The sequence below is a fragment of the Gallus gallus genome, chromosome 38, assembly GCF_016699485.2.
Source record: "Gallus gallus isolate bGalGal1 chromosome 38, bGalGal1.mat.broiler.GRCg7b, whole genome shotgun sequence".
NCBI classification, from domain to species: domain Eukaryota; kingdom Metazoa; phylum Chordata; class Aves; order Galliformes; family Phasianidae; genus Gallus; species Gallus gallus.
In genome coordinates, this window is record NC_052569.1 from 503,996 (window position 1) to 523,377 (window position 19,382).

The 19,382-nt window shown below is 56.0% G+C and overlaps 1 protein-coding gene across 4 annotated transcripts; it reads left to right on the top strand.

Moving 5' to 3' along the window:
* The first annotated feature begins 295 nt into the window (after positions 1-295).
* Positions 296-18,623, top strand: DHX34 (DExH-box helicase 34). Of its 4 annotated transcripts, none has more exons than XM_040655103.2 (18): positions 296-363; positions 897-1,545; positions 2,438-2,749; positions 3,318-3,581; positions 4,306-4,408; positions 4,978-5,195; positions 5,966-6,140; positions 6,221-6,408; positions 7,121-7,222; positions 7,956-8,186; positions 8,674-8,841; positions 8,945-9,053; positions 9,907-10,007; positions 10,760-11,008; positions 12,121-12,297; positions 12,405-12,528; positions 12,852-13,018; positions 17,752-18,623. In XM_040655103.2, the coding sequence occupies exons 2-17, from the start codon at positions 901-903 to the stop codon at positions 12,983-12,985; spliced, it is 3,300 nt and encodes a 1,099-aa protein (XP_040511037.1). In that variant the 5' UTR covers positions 296-363; positions 897-900; the 3' UTR covers positions 12,986-13,018; positions 17,752-18,623. The 4 variants fall into 4 exon arrangements, with proteins under 4 accessions (XP_040511037.1, XP_040511040.1, XP_040511041.1 ...); XM_040655106.2 differs by having other exon boundaries at positions 17,781-18,623; XM_040655105.1 differs by lacking the exon at positions 296-363 and adding an exon at positions 616-622.
* Positions 18,624-19,382: the final 759 nt, after the last annotated feature.

Here is a 19,382-nt window from a genome sequence, read left to right on the forward strand (position 1 = left end):
GGGTATTGGAGACATTTGGGGACATTGGGGGACAATGGGACACAGTGGAAACATCTGGGGACAGTGGGGCACATGGGATCAATGGGGACAATTTGGGGTATTGGGGACATTTGGGGACAATGGGGACATATGGGACAAATGGGGACACTGGGGCACTTAACCACGCCCCCTCCCGTAGCCCCGCCCTCTCCCTCTTAGCCACGCCCACTCCCCATAGCCCCGCCCCTCCCCGCTCGACCACGCTCCCTTCCCGCCCTGCTCCTCTGCGCTACTTCCGGTCCGCTCGACGGGAACCGGAACCGGAAGCAGAACTGGAGCCGGAACGGAAGCGGGCCTTGGCGGAGCGGTGAAGCCGGGCCTGAGGTCTGTGGGGCGGAGCCGTCGGCCGTGTGGGGCGGGCCTGAGGAGGGGCGGGGGAGGGGGGCCCGTTTGGGCGGACCCGAGGCCGGGAGGGGTTGGGACTGAGTCCTGCGTGGGTCTGAGCCCCGCGCGTCAGTGCTGAGGGCCGTGTGGGGCTGAAGGCCGTGTGGGGCTGAGGGCTGTGTGGGTGTGAAATGTGTGGGTCAGGCCTGGGAGCTGTGTGGGTCTGAGGCCGGTGGGGCTTTGGGTAGCTGGGCCTGAGGTGTGTGTGGGGCTGAGGCCGTGTATGGCTCTGAGTGCCGTGGGTCGGGTCTGAGGCATTTATGGGGCAGAGGCCTATGGGTTGAGCCTGTGGGTTTGACCTGAGGCCCGTGTGGGGCTGGGAGCTGTGGGGCTGGGAGCTATGGGGCTGGGAGCCGTGTGGGTCTGAGATCTGTGGTGCTGGGAGCCATGCGGCTGAGCGTTGTGGGTCATGCCCGAGTGCTGAGTCCCATGGTGCACTTCTCAGCCCCATAACCTCCCTCCGTGCCCCACAGCGCCATGCGCTCGGACGACGAGGGCTCCCCCCCTCGGTCGGGGTGGGATTGGAGCTGCCCACGCGTGCGGCGCCGCGTGGAGGAGCAGCACTTCGGCCCCGGGGGGCTCCTGCCCTGCAGCCCTGAGGACATCCACAACTTCTGGGCCTTCTTCGAGCGGCTGCGACGCTTCCAGAGCCGGAAACCCCCACCAGCACCGACCCCAAAAAGCCCCAAGCAGAACCCATCCCCACCTCTGGGTCTCCCACCTCGCTACGACCCTCTCCATCGCATCAACATAACCCTACCGGAACCCCAAACCCAACACGGTCCTTCCATACCCCGCCGGCACCGCGCCGAGCTGCGCTGCGCCCTTCTCCACTATTTGGACTTCACCCAAAAGCAGAGCTTCTCCAAACTGGCCAAAATCAGGCAGGGTCGCACGGCTTTGCCCATCGCCCGCTTCCGTGAGCCCATCCTGAGCGCCGTGGGGCGGCACCGGGTGGTGTTGGTGGCCGGAGATACGGGCTGCGGGAAGTCCACGCAGGTCCCACAGTTCCTCTTGGAGGCCGGGTACCAAAACGTGGCCTGCACTCAACCCCGCCGCATCGCCTGCGTCGCCCTGGCCAAGCGCGTGGCCTACGAGAGCCTCCGGCAGCACAGCGGGCAGGTCGGGGTGCTGCTGTGGGGCTCAGCCCCGCTCTGCCCTTCCTGCCACCTTCCGGTCCCGTTTCTGGGCTGTCTTCATCCCATCGTCCGTTGTTGACCCGTTGTGTTCCCAATTCTGACCCATTCTCATCCCATTTTTCACCCGTCTCCCATTGTTGACCCATTATGTTCCCACAATGACCCATTCTCATCCCGTTTTTCACCCATCTTCCATTATTGACCCATTATGTTCCCACACTGACCCATTTTCACCCCATTCTCATCCCATTTTTCACCCATCTTCCATTGTTGACCCATTATGTTCCCATTTTTGACTTGTTATGTTCCCACATTGACCCGTTCTCATCCCATTTTCATCCCATTTTTCACCTGTCTCCCATCATTGACCCGTTATGTTCCCACAATGGCCCATTTTCATCCCATTCTGACCCATTCTCACCCCATTTTTCACCCACCTTCCATTGTTGACCCATTAAGTTCCTACACTGACCCAATATGTTCCCACCCTGACCCCTCTTCCCCCATTTCTGCCCCTCTTCCCCAATTTTCACCCCCCTTTCCCCTCTTTCATCCCCATTTCCCCACATTCCCCCTTTCCCCCCATTCTACCCCCCCTTCCCCCCACGTCTCCCCACCCTCCATCCATTCTCACCCCCCCTCATCCTCTTCCTGATCCCCATTCCCCCATCCTGATCCCCTTCCCACCCGTTTTGACCCCCCTCGTCCCCCCATTTCTGCCCCTCTTCCCCCATTTTCACCCTCCTTTCCCCCCTTTTCACCCCCATTCCCCCATTTTGATCCCCATTTCCCCCATCTCCCCCCATTTTACCCCCCTTCCCCCCACACCTCTCCCCCCTCTCCATCCGTTCTAACCCCCCTCCCCTCCCCTCCAGGTCTCCTACCAGATCCGTTTCGACACCACCCGCTCTCCCTCCACCCAAATCCTCTTCCTGACCGAGGGGCTGCTCCTCCGCCAGGCTCAGAGGGACCCCCAGCTCTCGGGGTACCACGTTCTCATCATCGATGAGGTCCACGAGAGGCACCTCCACGCCGACGTTCTGCTGGGGGTCCTTCGGCGTCTGCTGCCCACCCGGCCCGACCTGCGCCTGCTGCTCATGTCTGCCACCATCAACATCGAGCTCTTCACCCACTATTTTGGGGGGGCTCCCGTGGTGCAGGTGCCGGGCAGGAGTTACCCCATCTCGGTGAGAAGGTTGGGGGTTCGGGGGTCCATCGTCAGTCTGCAGTTGGGTCTTTGGGGCTCAATCCTGAATCTGGATTGGGTTCTTTGGGGCTCAATCCCAAATCTGGATTGGGTCCTTTTGGGCTCAATCCTCAATCTGGAGTTGGGTTCTTTGGGGCTCAATCCTGAATCTGGAGTTGGGTTCTTTTGGGTTGAGTTCTGAATCTGGAGTTGGGTCCTTGAGGCTCAATCCTGCCCTTAGAATTGGGTTCTTTGAGGCTCAATCCTGAATCTGAAATTTTGGGGCTGTATCCCACCTTTAGGACTGAACATTTTGGGGCCTGAATCCCATCTTTATGATTAGGAGTTTTGGGGCTGAATCCCACCTTTAGGATTGGGGTTTTGGGTCTGAATCCCATCTTTATGATTAGGAGTTTTGGGGCCGAATCCCACCTTTAGGATTAGGAATTTGGAACCAGAATCCCTTCTTTAGGATTGGGACATTTTGGGGCTGAATCCCCCCTTCAGATTTGAGGTTCGGGTACCAACCTCATCCCTCCCACCCCCCCCCACCCCCTCTCCCACCTCAGGTCATCTACACCCCCATCCCCAAGGAGGAACAGGAGGTGACCCCGAGCCGATGGGAGCGCCTGGACCCCCGACCCTACGTGAGGGTGTTGGAATCCATTGACCAACGCTACCCGGCGGAGGAGCGTGGAGATCTGCTGGTGTTCCTGAGCGGGGTGATGGAGATCGGGGTGGTGATGGAGGCAGCTCAGGGCTACGCCGAGAGATCGGGGCGGTGGGTGCTGCTCCCCCTGCACAGCGCTCTGCCCGTCACGGAGCAGGATAAGGTGCCAAGGGAGGGGGGTGGGGGGGCTTGGGGGAGGTTTGGGGGGATAGGGGGAGTTTTGGGGGGAATGGGAAGAGATTGGGGGCAGTAGGGGAGGCTGTGTGGGTATAGGGAGAGATTGGGGGGAATAGGGGGAGATTTGAGGGGATAGGGGGAGATTTGGGGGGGATAGGGGAAGATTTGGGAGGGATAGGGGGAGATTTGGGGGGGATAGGGGAAGATTTGGGAGGGATAGGGGGAGATTTGGGGGGATAAGGGATGGGTTGGGGGGAGAGGAGGGAGTTTTGGGGGGGATAGGGGGAGATTTGGGGGGAATGGGAAGAGATTGGGGGCAGTAGGGGAGGCTGTGGGGGTATAGGGAGAGATTGGGGGGAATAGGGGGAGATTTGAGGGGGTAGGGGGAGATTTGGGGGGAGAGGAGGGAGGTTTGGGGGGAATAGGGGGAGATTGGTGGGAAAGGAGGGAAATTTGGGGGGGAATAGCAGGGGTTTGGGGGGGATGGGGGAAGGTTAGGGGGAATAGGGATATATTGAGGGCAATAGGGGGAGATTTGCGGGGATGGAGGGTTTGGGGGGGACAGAGGGAGATTTGGGGGGGGAATAGGGGGAGGTTTGGGGGAAATGAGAGAGTTTCAGTGGGAAAAGGGAGATCTTTGGGGAAAGCCGTGATGGTTTTGGGGTAAAAGGGGTGGGTTTTGGTCACGGCGATGCTCCGTTTGTCCCCAGGTGTTCGACGTCCCCCCTCCTGGGGTCAGGAAATGCATCCTGGCCACCAACATTGCTGAGACCTCGGTGACCATCGACGGCGTCCGCTTCGTGCTGGACTCCGGTGCGCCACGCTCGGCCCTTCCTTCCCTCCCTCCCCCCCCCTCCATCCTTTCTTTTCCTCCTTTTCCTTCTTTCCCCCCTTACTTCCTCCTTTTCTTTCCTCTCTCGCCTTTCCTTCTTCCCCCTGCTCCTTCCTCCCTTCCCCTTCTTCTTCCCTTCCCTCGTCTTCCCTTCCCCTTCTTTTCCCCTCTCCTTCCCCCCCTTTTTCCCTTCCCCTTCTTCCCATCCTCTCCTTCCCTTCCTTGCTCTTCTGCTCCCTTTTCCCTTCTCCTCATTTCCCCTTCTCCCCCTCTTTTCCCTTCCCCTTCCCCCTCTTTTTCCCTTCCCCATCCCCTCCTTCCCCTTCCAATCCCTTTTCCCCTCCCCTCATTTCCCCCCTTCCCTCTCTTTTCCCTTTCCCCTTCTTCCCATCCCCTCCTTCCCCTTCCACTCTCTTTCCCCCTCCCCTCATTCCCCCCCTTCCCCTTCTTTTTCCCTCCCCGTCCCCTCCTTCCCCTCCCACTCCCTTCCCCCTCCCCTCCCTCCCCCAACCTTCCCTTCCCCCTCCTTATCTCCCTTCTCCCCCCCCAGGTAAGGTGAAGGAGATGAGTTACGACCCCCAATGCAAACTGCAGCGCCTGCAGGAGTTCTGGATCAGCCGGGCCAGCGCCGAGCAGCGGAAGGGCCGGGCGGGTCGGACGGGACCGGGGCTCTGCTTCCGCCTCTACTCCGAGTCCGACCTCGAGGCCTTTGCTCCTTACCCAGTGCCAGAGATCCAAAGGGTGGCTCTGGATTCCGTGGTGCTGCTGGTAATGGGGTTTCCCACCTTCGGGGTGGGCGTTTCGCCCTCACTTCTTGGGGGCGCTGGGGGGGGTTTGGGGAGGTGCGGAGCTCCGTGGTCCTTTGGGGTGCTCCGTCGTTGCATCCTTTCAGCTCTCTGTCATCCTTCCTTCTTTCTTCCTCCTTCGTCCTCCCATTCCTCCTCCTTTCATTCTGCCACCTCCATCTTTCCTTCCGCCTTCATCCTTCCATCCACCATTTTCCCCTCCATCATCCACCTCATTCCCTCCCAACATCTCCGTCTCTGCACCTGTCATCTTCCTTCCTTCCTTCCTTCCTTCCTTCCTTCCTTCCTTCCTTCCTTCCTTCCTTCCTTCCCTCCTTCCCTCCTTCCCTCCTTCCCTCCTTCCCTCCTTCCTCCCTCCCTCCCTCCCTCCCCCTTCTCTCTTTCCTTCCTGCTTTTTTCCCCTTCCTTCCCCCCTTTTTTCTCTCCCTTTTTTTCCTCACATCCTTTCTCCTTCTCCCCCTCCTCCCCCCATCCTCCCCTCCTTCTCCCCTCCTTCTTCTCCCCCTCCCCTCCTCCTTTTCCCCCCCTCTCCTCCTTCTCCCCTCCCTTCCCCTCCCCTCCCCTCCTTCTCCTCCCCTCCTTCCCCCCCTCCTCTCTCTCCTTCCCCTTTCCCCCCCTCTCCCTCTTTCCTCCCTTTCCTCCCTTCCCTCCATCCATCCATTCCTCCACCACCCCCGTTCCCCCCGTTTTCTCACCCCCCACCCCCTTTCTCTCCTTCCCCCCCCCCCACAGCTGAAGAGCATGGGGCTGGGTGACCCCCGCTCCTTCCCCTTCCTGGACCCCCCCTCACCCTCCAGCCTGGAGTCAGCCCTGCGCTACCTCCACGCTCAGGGCGCGTTGGACGACACCGAAGAGCTGACGCCCATCGGCACACTGCTGGCACAGCTCCCCGTCGACGTGGTCCTGGGTGAGAAACCCCCCCCCCCCACCCCTTAAAAAACAACCCCTTTCCCCCCTTATTTTCACCCCCCCATCTTCACCTTGCAGGTAAGATGTTGGTGCTGGGCTCCCTTTTGGCTCTGGCCGACCCAACGCTGACGGTGGCGGCGGTGCTGAGTGTGCCATCGCCTTTCCTCCGCCTCTCGGACCCCGAACGCGCGGCGGCACGGCGGGCACTGGAGAGCCCCCATGGGGACCCCCTGACGCTGCTCAACGCCTTCAATGAGTGGGTCAAGGTGAGGGATGGGGGGGGACGGGGAGAAAGAGCACTTTGAGGGGAGGGGGGGGTTCAAAACAAGACCACTGCAACCACTGCAGGTTGGTGGCGTGGAAACGCACCGCTTTTGTGCGCTGAAACCATCCGACCCAAAGGAATCCAACCCCAAAAGGGCCCCCACCCCAAATGGGTACTCACCCCAAAGGGTCCCCACCTCAACAGGATGCCCGCAAAAGGACCCCACCCCAATCTGGGGTCATTAAACCATAAAGCCACCCCAATTTTTATCATGGAAGGACCCAAACGTCCCCATTTTGGTGCCATGAAATCATCCAACCCAGTGCAATCCAACCCCAAAGGGACCCCACCCCAAATGTTACCCACCCCAAAGGGTCCCCACCTCAACAGGACCCCCCCCAAAACGACCCCACCCCAATTTGGGGTCATTAAACCATAAAGCCACCCCAATTTTTATCATGGAAGGACCCAAACATTCCCATTTTGGTGCCATGAAATCATACAACCCCAAAACAACCCCCACCCCAAATGGTACCCACCCCAAAGGAACCCCACCTCAACAGGACGCGCCCAAAAGGACCCCATCCCAATTTGGGGTCATTAAACCATAAAACCACCCCTTTTTTTTTCATAGAAAGACCCAAACGTCCCCACTTTGGTGCCCTGAACCCCCCCCCCCACCTCCCACCCCCCATTTTGGTGCCCACCCCCAGGTGAAGTCGCGCCGTGCCGGCGGTTCTCGGAAGTGGTGCCGACGCCGCGGGTTGGAGGAGCACCGACTCTACGAGGCTGCCAACCTACGGCGCCAGTTCCAGGTGGGTTCCAGGACCCCAAAAATGCCCCCTTTTATCCCAAACCCACCTCATTCTGGCATTCACCCCACCCCAAATCGCCCAATCCCACCCCAGGACCACCCAACCCAACCCCACCCTGATCCCACCCCAAATCGCCCAACCCCACCCCAGAACCACCCAACCCAACCCCACCCCGATCCCACCCCAAATCGCCCAATCCCACCCCAGGACCACCCAGTCTCACCCCAAAATTGCCCCACATCGCCCAATCCCACCCCAAAACCTCCCAATCCCACCCTCATCTCACCCCAAAACTACCCAATCTTACTCCAAAACCATTCGGTCTCACCCCGAATTGCCCAATCCCACCCCAAAGCCACCCAATCCCACCCCAGGACCACCCAATCCCACCCCAAAATCACCCCAAATCACCCAACCCCATCCCAAATCACCCCAATCCCACCCCAAATCACCCCCCCCCCCCCCCAAATCACCCAATCCGACCCCAAAATCGCCCAATCCCACCCCAGGACCACCCAATCTCACCCCAAAATCGCCCCAGCTCACCCAATCCCACCACAAGACCTCCCAATCCCACCCCAAATCACCCCAATCCCCCCCCCCAAATCACCCAATCCCACCCCAAAATCCCACCCCAAAACCACCCCATCTCTACCATCACCCCACCCGATCCCACCCACCGATTCTGACCTATCCCCCTTTTCTCTCTCTCTCTCTCTCTCCCCTTATCCAGGAGCTCCTCCGGGACCACCACCTCATCGACCCCCCCCCCAACGACCCCCGGACCCCCACCCAGCGCCGGGAACGCCGCGCTCTGCACCGCCTCTACCGCAGCCACGGCGGCACCGCACCGCGACCCCGCAAAGTGCTGCGGCTGCACCACGGCACCGCCGCCTCCTCGGGGGGGGAGGAGGAGGAGGAGGAGGAAGCGGGGGGGTCCGGGGAGCACAGTGTGGACATCCAGGTGAGAGGTTGGGGGGGGGGGAAAACCTGGCCTTTTTTTGGGGGGGGGTCTCGGGGGGTTTGGGGAGAAGGGAATTTGGGGTTGGAGGTTTGGGGCTCAATTTGGGTTTTGTTGTTGGGGAGGTGGGTCTAAATCCTAAATCTGGGTTTCATTTGGTTGGGGGGGGGGGGTCTAAATCCTATATCTGGAGTTGGAGTTTTGGGGCTCAATCTGGGTTTCATTTTTTTTGGGGGGGGGGGGGTTGGAGGGCAAAATCCACAAGATTTGGGTTTTTTGGGACTAAATCCCACCTCAAGATTTGGGTATTCTGGGACTAAATCCCACCCTAAGATTTGGGTTTTTTGGGTCAACATTTGGGTTTTTTTGGGGGTCTAAATCCCACCTCCAGATTCGACGTGCTTTGGGCTGAATCCCTTCTATAGGATTTACGTTTCTGGGGCCAAATCCACCCCCCTGGACGTCATTTTTTTGGCTTCAACCCCCCCAGGACGTGAAGTTCCAGCTGCGGCACGACGTGGCAGAGCTTCAGGCTGCATCCAACTCCGTCCTCAGCACATCCCACCTCTCCCTGCTCAAACTGGTGCTGTGCAGGGGGCTGTACCCACAGCTCGCCATCCCCGACCCCCTCAACGACAGCCGCAAGGATTCCGACCAGGTGACCCCATAGATCGCTGCCTTTGGGGGGTCGGGTTCATTTTTCCTCCCCGTTCTCTTCCAATTTCAGCTTTTTGGGGGGGCTGGTTTTGCTCTTTCTGCAGATATTTCACACCAAGAGCAAGCAGGGTGTCGTGCTCCACCCCACCTGTGTCTTTGCCACCAGCCCTGAGCTGCTGCATGGCCGGGAGCGGACGGAGCGCGGCACCGAAGGTGGGAGAGCCAAAGTGGGGGCTCGGGGGCAGTATTTGGGGTTTTTGGGGCCACTCGTTGATGATTTGGGGGTTTTTAGGCCATTCGTTGACGATAATTGGGGATTTTGAGGGTCACCCGTTGGGGATATTTGGGTGTTTTGGATCACCCGTTGGGGATACTTGGGTTTTTGGGCCACTTGTTGATGATTTGGGGCTTTTTGGGCTCACGGGTGATATTTAGGGTTTTTGGGGGGGGTCGCCTGCTGGGTATATTTGGGGTTTTGGGCCACTCGATGATCTGGGGGGGGTTTAAGCCATTCGTTGGCAATAATTGGGTTTTTTGGGGTCACCCGTTGGGGATAGGTGGGTTTTTGGGCCACTTGTTGATGCTTTGGGGTCTTGGGGGGTCACTCATTGGCAATATTTGGGTTTTTTGGGGGTCCCCCATTGGGGATACTTGGGTTTTTGGGCCACTCGTTAATGATTTGGGGGTTTTTAGGTCATTCATCAGTGATGATTGGGTTTTTTGGGTCACCTGTTGGGGATACTTGGGTTTTTTGGGTATCCCATGTGTAATTTCAGGGGGTTTTAGGCCTTTCATTGGCAATATTTGGGTTTTTTTTTTTGGTCGCTCGTTAATGATTTTAGGATTTTCTGGGCCATTCATTGGCGATATTTGGGGTTTTTTGGGTCACCTGCTGACAATTTTCCTTTTTTGGGATCACTCATAAGCAATATTTGGGGAGCTTCGGGTCACCCATTGGCAATACCATAATTTTCGGGGAGGCCCCATGGTAACATTGAGTTTTTTGGGGTCACTGGGCACGGGGAGGGCCTGAACCCAGCTGAGGTGTCCCCGTGTCCCCCCACAGAGGACGGGCTGAGCTGCCACCACCAACTCCTTGCCTTCGTCTCGCTGCTGGAGACCACCAAGCCCTACCTGGTCAACTGCATCCGTGTCCCCGCGCTGCAGGTGGGCTCCCCGTGCTGCACCGCCCTCCTCTTCCTCCCCATCCCCTTCCTCTTCCTCCCCATTTCCTTCCCTTCCTCCCCGTCCCCTTCCTCTCCCTCCCCACCCCTCTTCCTCTCCATTCCCTTCTCCATTCTCTTTCTCTTCCCTTTCTCCATCCTCTCTCTTCCTCTCCATCCCCTTTGCCCTTCCTCTTGTCCTCCACCCCTTTCTTCCCCTTCCTCTCCTCCTCCCTCTTCATCCCTTTCCTTTTCCTTCTTTTTCCTTTCCATCCCTTCCCTCTCCCCCTTCCCCTCTCTCTGTCCCCTTCCTCTTCCTCCTCTTCTCCTTCTCCATCCCCATCTCCTTCACCTTTGCACTCCATCCCCTTGCCTCTCCTCTTCCCCTTCCCTTTCCTTTTCCCACGCCCCCTTCCCCTTCCTCACATTCTACCCTACTTCCCCTTCCCTAACCTCTTCCCCTACCCCATCCTTTTCTTCTTCCTTACATCCTATTCCCTTTCCTCTCTACCTCTTCTCTTCCATCCCCCTTCCCCGCATCCCATTCCCTTTCTTCTCCTCCTTCCCCTCCATTCCCTTCCCCTCCATCTCCCCCTTCCTCACATCCTGTTTCCCTTCCTCTCCCTCTTCCTATTTCCCCCCATCCTCTACCTCCAACCCCTTCCCCTCCATCCCACCCTCCCTTCCCTTCCCCTCCCTACTCCCTACCCCATATCCCCTCTCCCCCATAACCCCTCTCCCCTTTTCCCCCCCCAGACCCTCCTGCTCTTCTCCCACTCTCTGGACACCAGTGCTGACTGCACGTTGCTGGTGGCAGACCAATGGTTGGAGCTGCTCCTCCCGGACCCCAACTCAGCACTGCGGCTCCTGGGGACCGCGCTGCGGCTCCGCGCTGCCTGGGAGCACCTCCTGGATCAGCACTTGGGGGGCAGCAGTGGGGCAGAGCCCGGGGAGCGGGATGCGGCCAAGCTGAGACGGGGGCTGCTGGAATTCCTGCAGGAGAAGGTGAGTTTTGGGGGGGATTTGGTGGGGTCTCGTTGGGATTGGTTGAGTTCTGTAGGGTTGGGTTGGGGATTGGTTGGGTTTTTGGGGTGTTTTGTGGGATTTTCTTGGGGGTTGGTTGAGGTTTTGATGGGTTTGGTTGTGGTTTAGTTGGGTTTTGTGGGGTTTGGTTGAGTAGAGTTGGGGTTTGGTTGAGGTTTTGATGGGTTCGGTTGTGGTTTTGTGGGGTTTGGTTGAGTAGAGTTGGGGTTTGGTTGAGGTTTTGATGGGTTGAGTTGGGTTGGGGTTTTGTTGGGGTTTCGTTGGGCTTGGTGGGGTTGAGTTGGGTTTGGTTGGGATTTTGTGGGGTTTAGTTGGGTTTTGAGGGAGCTTGTAGGGTTGGGTTGGGGATTGGTTGGTTTTTTTGGGGTGTTTTGTGGGATTTACTTGGGGTTCAGTTGAGGATTTGATGGGTTCAGTTGAGGTTTGATGGGGTTTAGTTGGGTTTTGTGGGGATATGTTGGGTTGGGGTTTGGTTGGGGATTGGGTTTGGTTTTGGTGGGGTTTGTGGAGATGTGTGGGGTTGGGTTGGGGGTTGGTTGGGTTTATTGGGAGTTTTGTGGGATTTGGTTGGGGTTTTGATGGGTTTGGCTGAGGTTTGTTGGGGTTTTGTTGAATTTTGTGGAGTTATGTTGGGTTTGTTGGGGTTTGGTGTGTTTTTTTGGGGGTTGTTGAGGTTTTCTTCGGGTTTTGTTGAGTTTGTGGGGTCTTGATGGGCTTTGTGGGATTGTGATGGGATTCGATTGAGGTTTTGATGAGTTTTTTGGGGGTCTGTTGAGTTTGGTTGAGGTTTTATTGGGGCTTTATTGGGATTGGATGGGTTTGGTGGGGATTGGGTTGGGTTTGGTTGGGTTTTGTGGTGTTTGGTGGGGTTGGCATTGGGTTTGGGGAGGTTTTCTCCCCCCTGGAGAATGGGGGGATCCCATCAATCCCCAATGAGGATGGATCCCAATTTAGGGAACGCCCCCCCCCCCCTCCTTGGAGACAGAACCCATCCCCAGAGCGTGACGTTGGGTTGGAGGACCGCTCAGGGTGACCCCACAGTGCCCCCCACCCCACATCTCCCCCCTCCATAGGTCCCATATCGCCTGCGTCAGCTGACAGCTCTGCAGCAGCGCTCTCTTTACGTCGGACCCCAAACGGTGACGGCGACCCCACAGCTCCCAGGGCTCTTCCAGGGGATGGAGATGGAACCCCATGAAACGAAGGGCGGTCACCGCGTGACCCAATTCCTCACCTACAACTGCCTGGCGGTGAGTCATGCGTCCCTCACACCGTCCCCATCCCATAATGTCCCTCCTCACCCCCGTCCCCATCCCATAATGCCCCCCCTCGCCCACCCCCTCCTCGTCCCCTACAGACGGATGCAGACCTTTACAATGAGTGTCTCCGGAGCTTCTGGACGTGCCCCCACTGTGGGGTCCACGCGCCCTTCACCCCCATGGAGCGGGTCTGCCACGAGAACGCGTGTCGGCCGCCGGACGGTGGGTCCTTGGGGGGGGGGGGGCATGGGGATGGGGGTCCTGGGTTCTATAGGGATGGGGGTCCTGGGTTCTATAGGGATGGGGGTCCTTGGTTCTGTGGGGACAGGGGTCCTGGATTCTGTAGGGATGGGGGTCCTGGGTATCTATGGGGACGATGTGCTGGGTCCTATGGGGACAATGTGCTGGGTCCTATAGGGGCATGATGATAAAAGAAATGGCTTTGGGAAGAATGTGGTTTTGGGGTTCGTGATGGAAGAAAGAGGTGCAGGGCGGAGGCGGGAGGGTGTGACCCCCCCCCAACGTACCCCTAACCCTAATTGCAGCCCCCCAAGAAGAGGAACCCCAGAGCTGCCCCCCGACCTCAGCCCTGCAGCGGCCGTACCACTGCCATGAGTGCCAGCGGGATTTCTCCTTCACCCCCACTGAGATCCTCCGACACCGCAGGCAGCACCGCTGATGGGAGAAACCCCAAAGGGATTTGGGGTACTCCGTATGTCACGTGGGGGGCTTTGGGGGTTGAAAAGTTGGAATAAATGGGGTTTTTTGGGGGGAAGAGCGTGGCGCGTCAGAGCGCTGCTCTACCACTGCTGTGGGGGGCACAGAACTCATATAAAACCCCAAAAGACCCCAAAATTGACACCGGTTGGCCCCCAGGCCGTGATATCGCCAAGGGGGGACCCCAAAATATATATAGCCCAAGGAGGGACCCCAAAAAGACCCCAAGTCGTTGAAAGGTGACTTAATATATGCGGTGTTGGTGATGGTTGACCCCACAACAGCAGTATCACCAACTGTGACCCCAAAAACCCAATACGGACGCCAGATACCCCATCAGGTGACCAAAAAACCCCAAAATCACCAACAGGCGACCCAGAAACCTCAATGTTGTCGTTGGGTGACCCCTCAAAAGCCCTAAAATCAGCCACAGTTGACCCCAAAACTCCCAACGTCGTCTCCAGGTGACCCCAAACCTCCAAAATCAGAAATGGAGGACCCCCCCCCCAAAAAAACCCAATGTTGCCATTGGATGACCCAAAAAGAACACCAAAATCACCACGAGCCCCCCAAAAAACCCCACTGTATGCCCTTGGATGACCCCAAAAAAACTCCAGTATTGCCAATGGGTGATGCAGAGAGACACCAAAATCCCCATTTGTGACCCCCAAAAAAACCCAACGTTGCCATCGTGACCCCAAAAGAACCCCAAATCACCCATAGTTGACCGCAGATCCCCCAAATGCCACAGAAGAAGTGCTGAAAAACCACCGGCCCCAAATCTGCATCTCTTTTTACCCCCATGGCTCCAATAGACGGCGTTCGTTATCGCGCGTTCGTTATCAGCCACCACCACGGGTCGTTAGCATGGCGTGGGGAAGGTGGGTTGGGGGGGGGGCTGCTAATTAAGCTCGTTTGCCGCTAATTAGTAACATCACAGCCAGGAGGATCCTCATTGAACATGATGATTTTGGGGTAACAAGAATGGAATGTATTGGGGTTTTAATTAGGGTCGTTTCGGCTTAAGTATGCAAAATTAAGCCTTGCTGGCTGCAGAATGGGGGAAAAAAATGGGGAATTTGGGTTTTTTTTTTTCCTTTAAGAATTGGTTTCCCCCCCCCTTTTTTGGTTTGTTCCCCTTGTTGGGATTAATGTAGCTGTGATTAATTAGCAGGCGTGGGTCGTTGCCAGCTGGCCCCCAGAAATTAATTAAGCCGGAGATTTTAAGCTGCTTAATGGTTAATTTTTTTTGGGGGGGAGGAAGTGGAAATTTTGGGCTCTTCTTTTTTCCACCCCCCCTTTGTGGGGTTTTTTTGGCGTCGCCAACCCAAACTTTGCTGAATTCCTTTGATTTGACCTCATTTTTTGGGAGGGAGGAAGGGGGGGGGGGGGGGGGGGGGGGAATTCCTCGTTGCCATGACAACAGGGTGGGATGGGAGATGCTGTTGCCATGGCAACAAGCATCCAAGGAGTGACTGGGGGGGGGGGGGGGGGGGTGTTTTACTTTTCTTTTTCCCCTTTTTGGGAGGGGGAAAATGCCCATTTTTTTTTTCCACCTCATAACCTCAAACATCTCCGTTAACCGTGTGGGGTTCGGCACCCGAAAACATCCGTCATTTTGGGGTCAGAAATCAGCGGTTTGGGGTCAGAAAGTGGGTTTTGAGGTCTTGGGTCAGACCCAATGGAAGAGCCCCAAGTGGTCCCCAGATTTCCCAAATCTGGGTACCCAAAGGCCCCATAAAACCTCCAAGGGCGCTATAGAGAACTCAGAAGCCCCATAGGATGAGCAGTAGCCCCATAGGGCAACCAGTGGCCCCATAGAGCTTCCAAAGGCCCTATAGAGCGGTTGGGGGCCCCGCAGAGCAACCAAAGGTCCTATAGGACACTCAAAGGCCCTATAGAGCAACCATGGGGCCCATACAGCTTTCAGAGGCCCTATAGGGCACTCAAGGGCCTTGTAGAACCCTCTGAGGCCCTATAGAGCACTCAAGGGCACCATAGGGCACCCAAGGTCTTTATGGACCTCCCAGGGGCCCCATAGAGCACAGTAGGGCCCTATAGGTCACCCAAGGGCCCTATAGAGCTTCCAGGGGCCCCATGGTGCACTCAAGGATCCTATAGAGGTCCCAGGGGCCCTATAGAGCACCCAGGCACCTTACAGAGCACTCAGGGCCCTATAGGTCATGCAAAGGACCAGCAGAGCCTCCAAGGGCTCTATGGGGCACTCAGGGGTCCCATAGGGCAGCCATGGGCCCCATACAGCCACCAAACTGTTTTGCTCATTAATGCATAGAGTTCATAAAACAGTTCTCAAAGAATACCAGGTGCCATCGTAAAGAGAAATAGCAAATAATCATAAAAACAAAACAGAAATAACCCAAACCCAACCCTTTTTGGCCCCGGACCCCTTCCTCCTCCCTCCCCCTGATATCAAAACCCCTCAACAGGAATCCCCCCCCCCCAATCCCCCCAATCCCCCCCCTCTGCCCACTTCTGCCAATGCTGTTCTCTCCCATGGGGACGCAACACAGCTGTCCCCAAATAGGATCTGGAGGCGGGGGGGTGGGGGGTCGTCAGGAGCGGGGTTGGTCATTAATTTGACGAGGGAGTGTGAAAAGCGGAGCTGTCCGACTTCATTAGCACGGCCCCGCTAATTGGGGGAGGGGGTGGCGGTGCTGGAGGGCTCGTCAGCGCGCGCTGTTAATTGGGATCGAGGACAGGGAGGGTTTGGGGGGGTTTTCTTCTCGTTTTAAGGTGAAAAAGGGGAATTGTTCAGCCAAAACAACAAGAAAAATAGTGGTGCAGAAGGGTGGAGCGATGGCTCCTCGGCGTCGCAGCCCCATGGAAATGGCCATGGGATTTTGGGGGGGAAAAAAGCCAAAAATGGTGTCGGCCCTTGAAAACCCAACGCTTCGTTCCCCAAAAACCCGATGGATCGGTCCCCAAAACTCTTCTTTGCCCAAAACCCAATGGACCGTACCCCCCCCAAAAAAACAAGGGATAATTCTGAACCCAATGGATCGGTCCCCACATCCCAATGTTTAATTCCCCCAAACCCAACGCTTCGTTCCCCCAAAATCCAATGGATAATTCTAAACTCAACGGATTCTTCCCCAAAAACTCTTCATTCCCCAAAACCCGATGGATCACTCCCCCCCCCCCCCCCCCCCAGTAAACAACAGTTTATCCTTTTGAACCCAATGTTTCCCTGAATCCAACACTGTGCTCCCCCAAAACCCAAAGGATCGCTCCCCAAAACCCAACGCTTCGTTCCCCAATCAATCTCCCTTCTCCCGTTTTCCCATTTATGGCACAAAAAGCCCCAGACTTCGATTTCCTTTCCTCCTCCCCAACAGATCTGGGGACGTTATCCCACCTATAGGCACAAAAACCATTCCTTCATTAACACCATAATTAAGCTTTCCATCATCCCAAATAAGGGAAATAATTTCCCCTCATATCCCAATTCCTCTCTTTGAGGAATCCCCCCCCTATGGGAACACCACACATTTCCCATCCCAAATCTCTCTCCATCTTCTCATTATTTATTTGGGAGCTTTCTGCTTAATTTCACCTTTTTTACGCCATTTTTCTTCCTGGTTTCCCTCCTCCCCATCATCTCTACGCTCTCCGCTTTGCATAAGCCGCTATTACCAACTATTATCCCAATTAAGCCGCAGCAATTAGGCTAAAAGGACGAGATGATCCCAGCTCTGATGATAAAAGAGCAAAGGAAATACCTCCGGGGCATCCGCTGGGTGAAAGGAAATCTTTGCCACTCTATTTTCCTTCTCCCTTCCAACTCGTGCTCGTAATTAAGCCAGAAGGGGAAAGTCGTCGCCTGTCGCTCTCTCTGTTAAATCATCATCTCCTTAATTAAGTCCGTTTGAAAGTGAAACGATGATGAACCTCCTGGGGGAAACGTTTGGGGGTTCCCATCGTTTTTAGGGCAGGAAGTTCCGTCAGATGTTCTGTTTGTAGGTCCGGTCCTCGTTTCGGAGGAAGAGGGGGGCGAAAAGCAGGAAAGAAAATAGGAGGAGAGAGAAGGGATGAGTTGAGGCCCTTCTGCGTCTCCTTGGCACAAAAACTGTGGAACAGTTGGGTTGGAAGCGGCCCTAAAGATCGTAGGACCATGGGATCCTACAGCGGGTGGATTGGGAGAGTCCCTAATGAGCATAGGACCGTGAGATCCTACAGCAGTTGGATTGGAAGAGTCCCTGATGAGCATAGAACCATGGGATCCTACAATGGTTGGGTTGGAAGAGTCCCTAATGATCATAGAACCGTGGGATCCTACAGCAGTTGGGCTGGAGGAACCCTAAAGATCCTAGATCCATGGGATCTTACAATGGTTGGGTTGGGAGAGTCTGTAATGATTATAGGACCATGGGATCCTACAGTGGTTGGGTTGGGAGAGTCCCTAATGATCATAGAACCGTGGGATCCTACAGCAGTAGGATTGGGAGAGTCCCTAATGAGCATAGAACCGTGAGATCCTACAGCATTTGGGTTGGAGGAACCCTAAAGATCCTAGATCCATGGGATCTTACAATGGTTGGGTTGGGAGAGCCTGTAATGATTATGGGACCATGAGTTCCTACAATGGTTGGGTTGGAGGAACCCCAGAGATCCATGGGACCCTACAGTGGTTGGGTGGGAGGGACCTGAGCCATCATCATCATCATCACCGCCGCCTCCTTCCAGCGCCCTGCGTTCTGATTTGAACAGGAAAACGAAACGATTCTCTTCGCTTCCAGCGCGGAGCGGCAGCGTTTCTCCCCTCCCTCCGAGTTCACCTTCACGGCTCTCAGGCCGCCTTAACGAGGAGATGCAATTAATGGATTCGTGGTGGCGGTGCTGCTCATCAACGCGACGTGTGACATCGGTGCGACGCGGGCGGACCCCCCCATGGCCCCGCTTTGGTGGTCCTGCAGAGCCGATGCGGAGAAATTCGGTGTTATTGGGCACATCCCATCCCATTCCCTGTCCCCAATCCCTCATTCTGTTCCATTCCCTGTCCCATTTCCATCCCATCCCCATCCCAAACCCCAATCCCATTCTCCATCCCATTCCCCATCCCCAATCCCTCATTCCATTTCCATTCCCCATCCCATTTCCATCCCATTCCCCATCCCATCCCAGTCCCCTTCCCCATCTCAATTCCATCCCCATCCCATTCCCATCCCAAATCTGTTCCCCATCCCCAATCTCCCATCTCAGTTCCATTCCCCACCCCAATCCCGTCCCCATTCCCCATTTCCCATCTCAGTCCCCCTCCACGATCCCATCCCCACTTCCCATTCCCATATCCCCATTCCTCATCCAAATCTGCTCCCCATTCCCAATCTCCCATCCCAGTCCTTCCCATTCCAGTTCCATTCCCCATCCCAATCCCATCCCAAATCCCATTCCCACCCCCGGTCTCCCATCCCCATTCCATTCCCCATCCCAATCCCATCCCATAATGAAACATCACCCTATAGGGGCGCCCCACTGGGGAAATTGGGGGTGTGTGGGAGGGGTCTTCCCTTCTTTTAGGGTCTCCCTTCCTTAATTAGTTAACTAAAACGATTAAATGAAACGAGGCAGAAACATCAAAACCCCATGAAGGAATTGTAATTAAGGGGTAATTGCTTTTATAGGTGGGGGAAAATGCCTTGTAATTAAGGGAGTAACATCATTCATTAGGGGAAACCTTCGTAATTAATGGGTAATCCCAATGTAAGGGGGGGAAATGCTCTTAATTAATGGGTAATCCCATTAATGGGGGGAAATAGCCCCCAAATTAATGGGTAATCTCATTAATAGGGGAAAAAATGCTCTTAATTAAAGGGTGATCCCATTATTGGGGGGGGAATCCTTATAATAAAGGGATAAACACAGTAATAGTGGGGAAAAATGCTTATAATTAAGGATCAATCCCATTAATTGGGGATAAAACGCTTATAATTAAAAGGGAACCCCTTCTAACAAATGGGTAATCCCATTAATTGGGGTATAAGCCCTTATAATTAAGGGGCATCCCAATCAAAGGAGGAAAAAAAAGCTCTTCTAATTAAGGCATGGCCCTTTGTAATTAATTGTTAATCTGTAATTAAGACATAATCCCTTTTAATCAAGGGCTGATTCCTCACCTCGTTAAGATAATGACCAATTACGGGCACCACCCGCACCTCATTAGGACTTTCCCCCCGTAATTGCGCTGTAGGCGGGGCCAAGGTGAAGCCCCGCCCATAACCGCAGGCCGGGGGCGGGGTCACGATTAAGCCACGCCCCCTCCTCTGGCACGCCGTTTAGAACAGCTGCGTGGTGGGCGGGGCCAACGCAAAGGCCACGCCCCCTTAGCTCCGCCAATATTG

Excerpts from the sequence above, each read along its gene's own strand:
- DHX34 (XM_040655103.2), top strand. The coding sequence starts at position 901 with ATGCGCTCGGACGACGAGGGCTCCCCCCCTCGGTCGGGGTGGGATTGG. Across the intron at positions 8,842-8,944 it reads GCCGCAAGGATTCCGACCAG|ATATTTCACACCAAGAGCAA; the intron begins GTGACCCCATAG and ends CTCTTTCTGCAG. Across the intron at positions 11,009-12,120 it reads TGGAATTCCTGCAGGAGAAG|GTCCCATATCGCCTGCGTCA; the intron begins GTGAGTTTTGGG and ends CCCCCTCCATAG.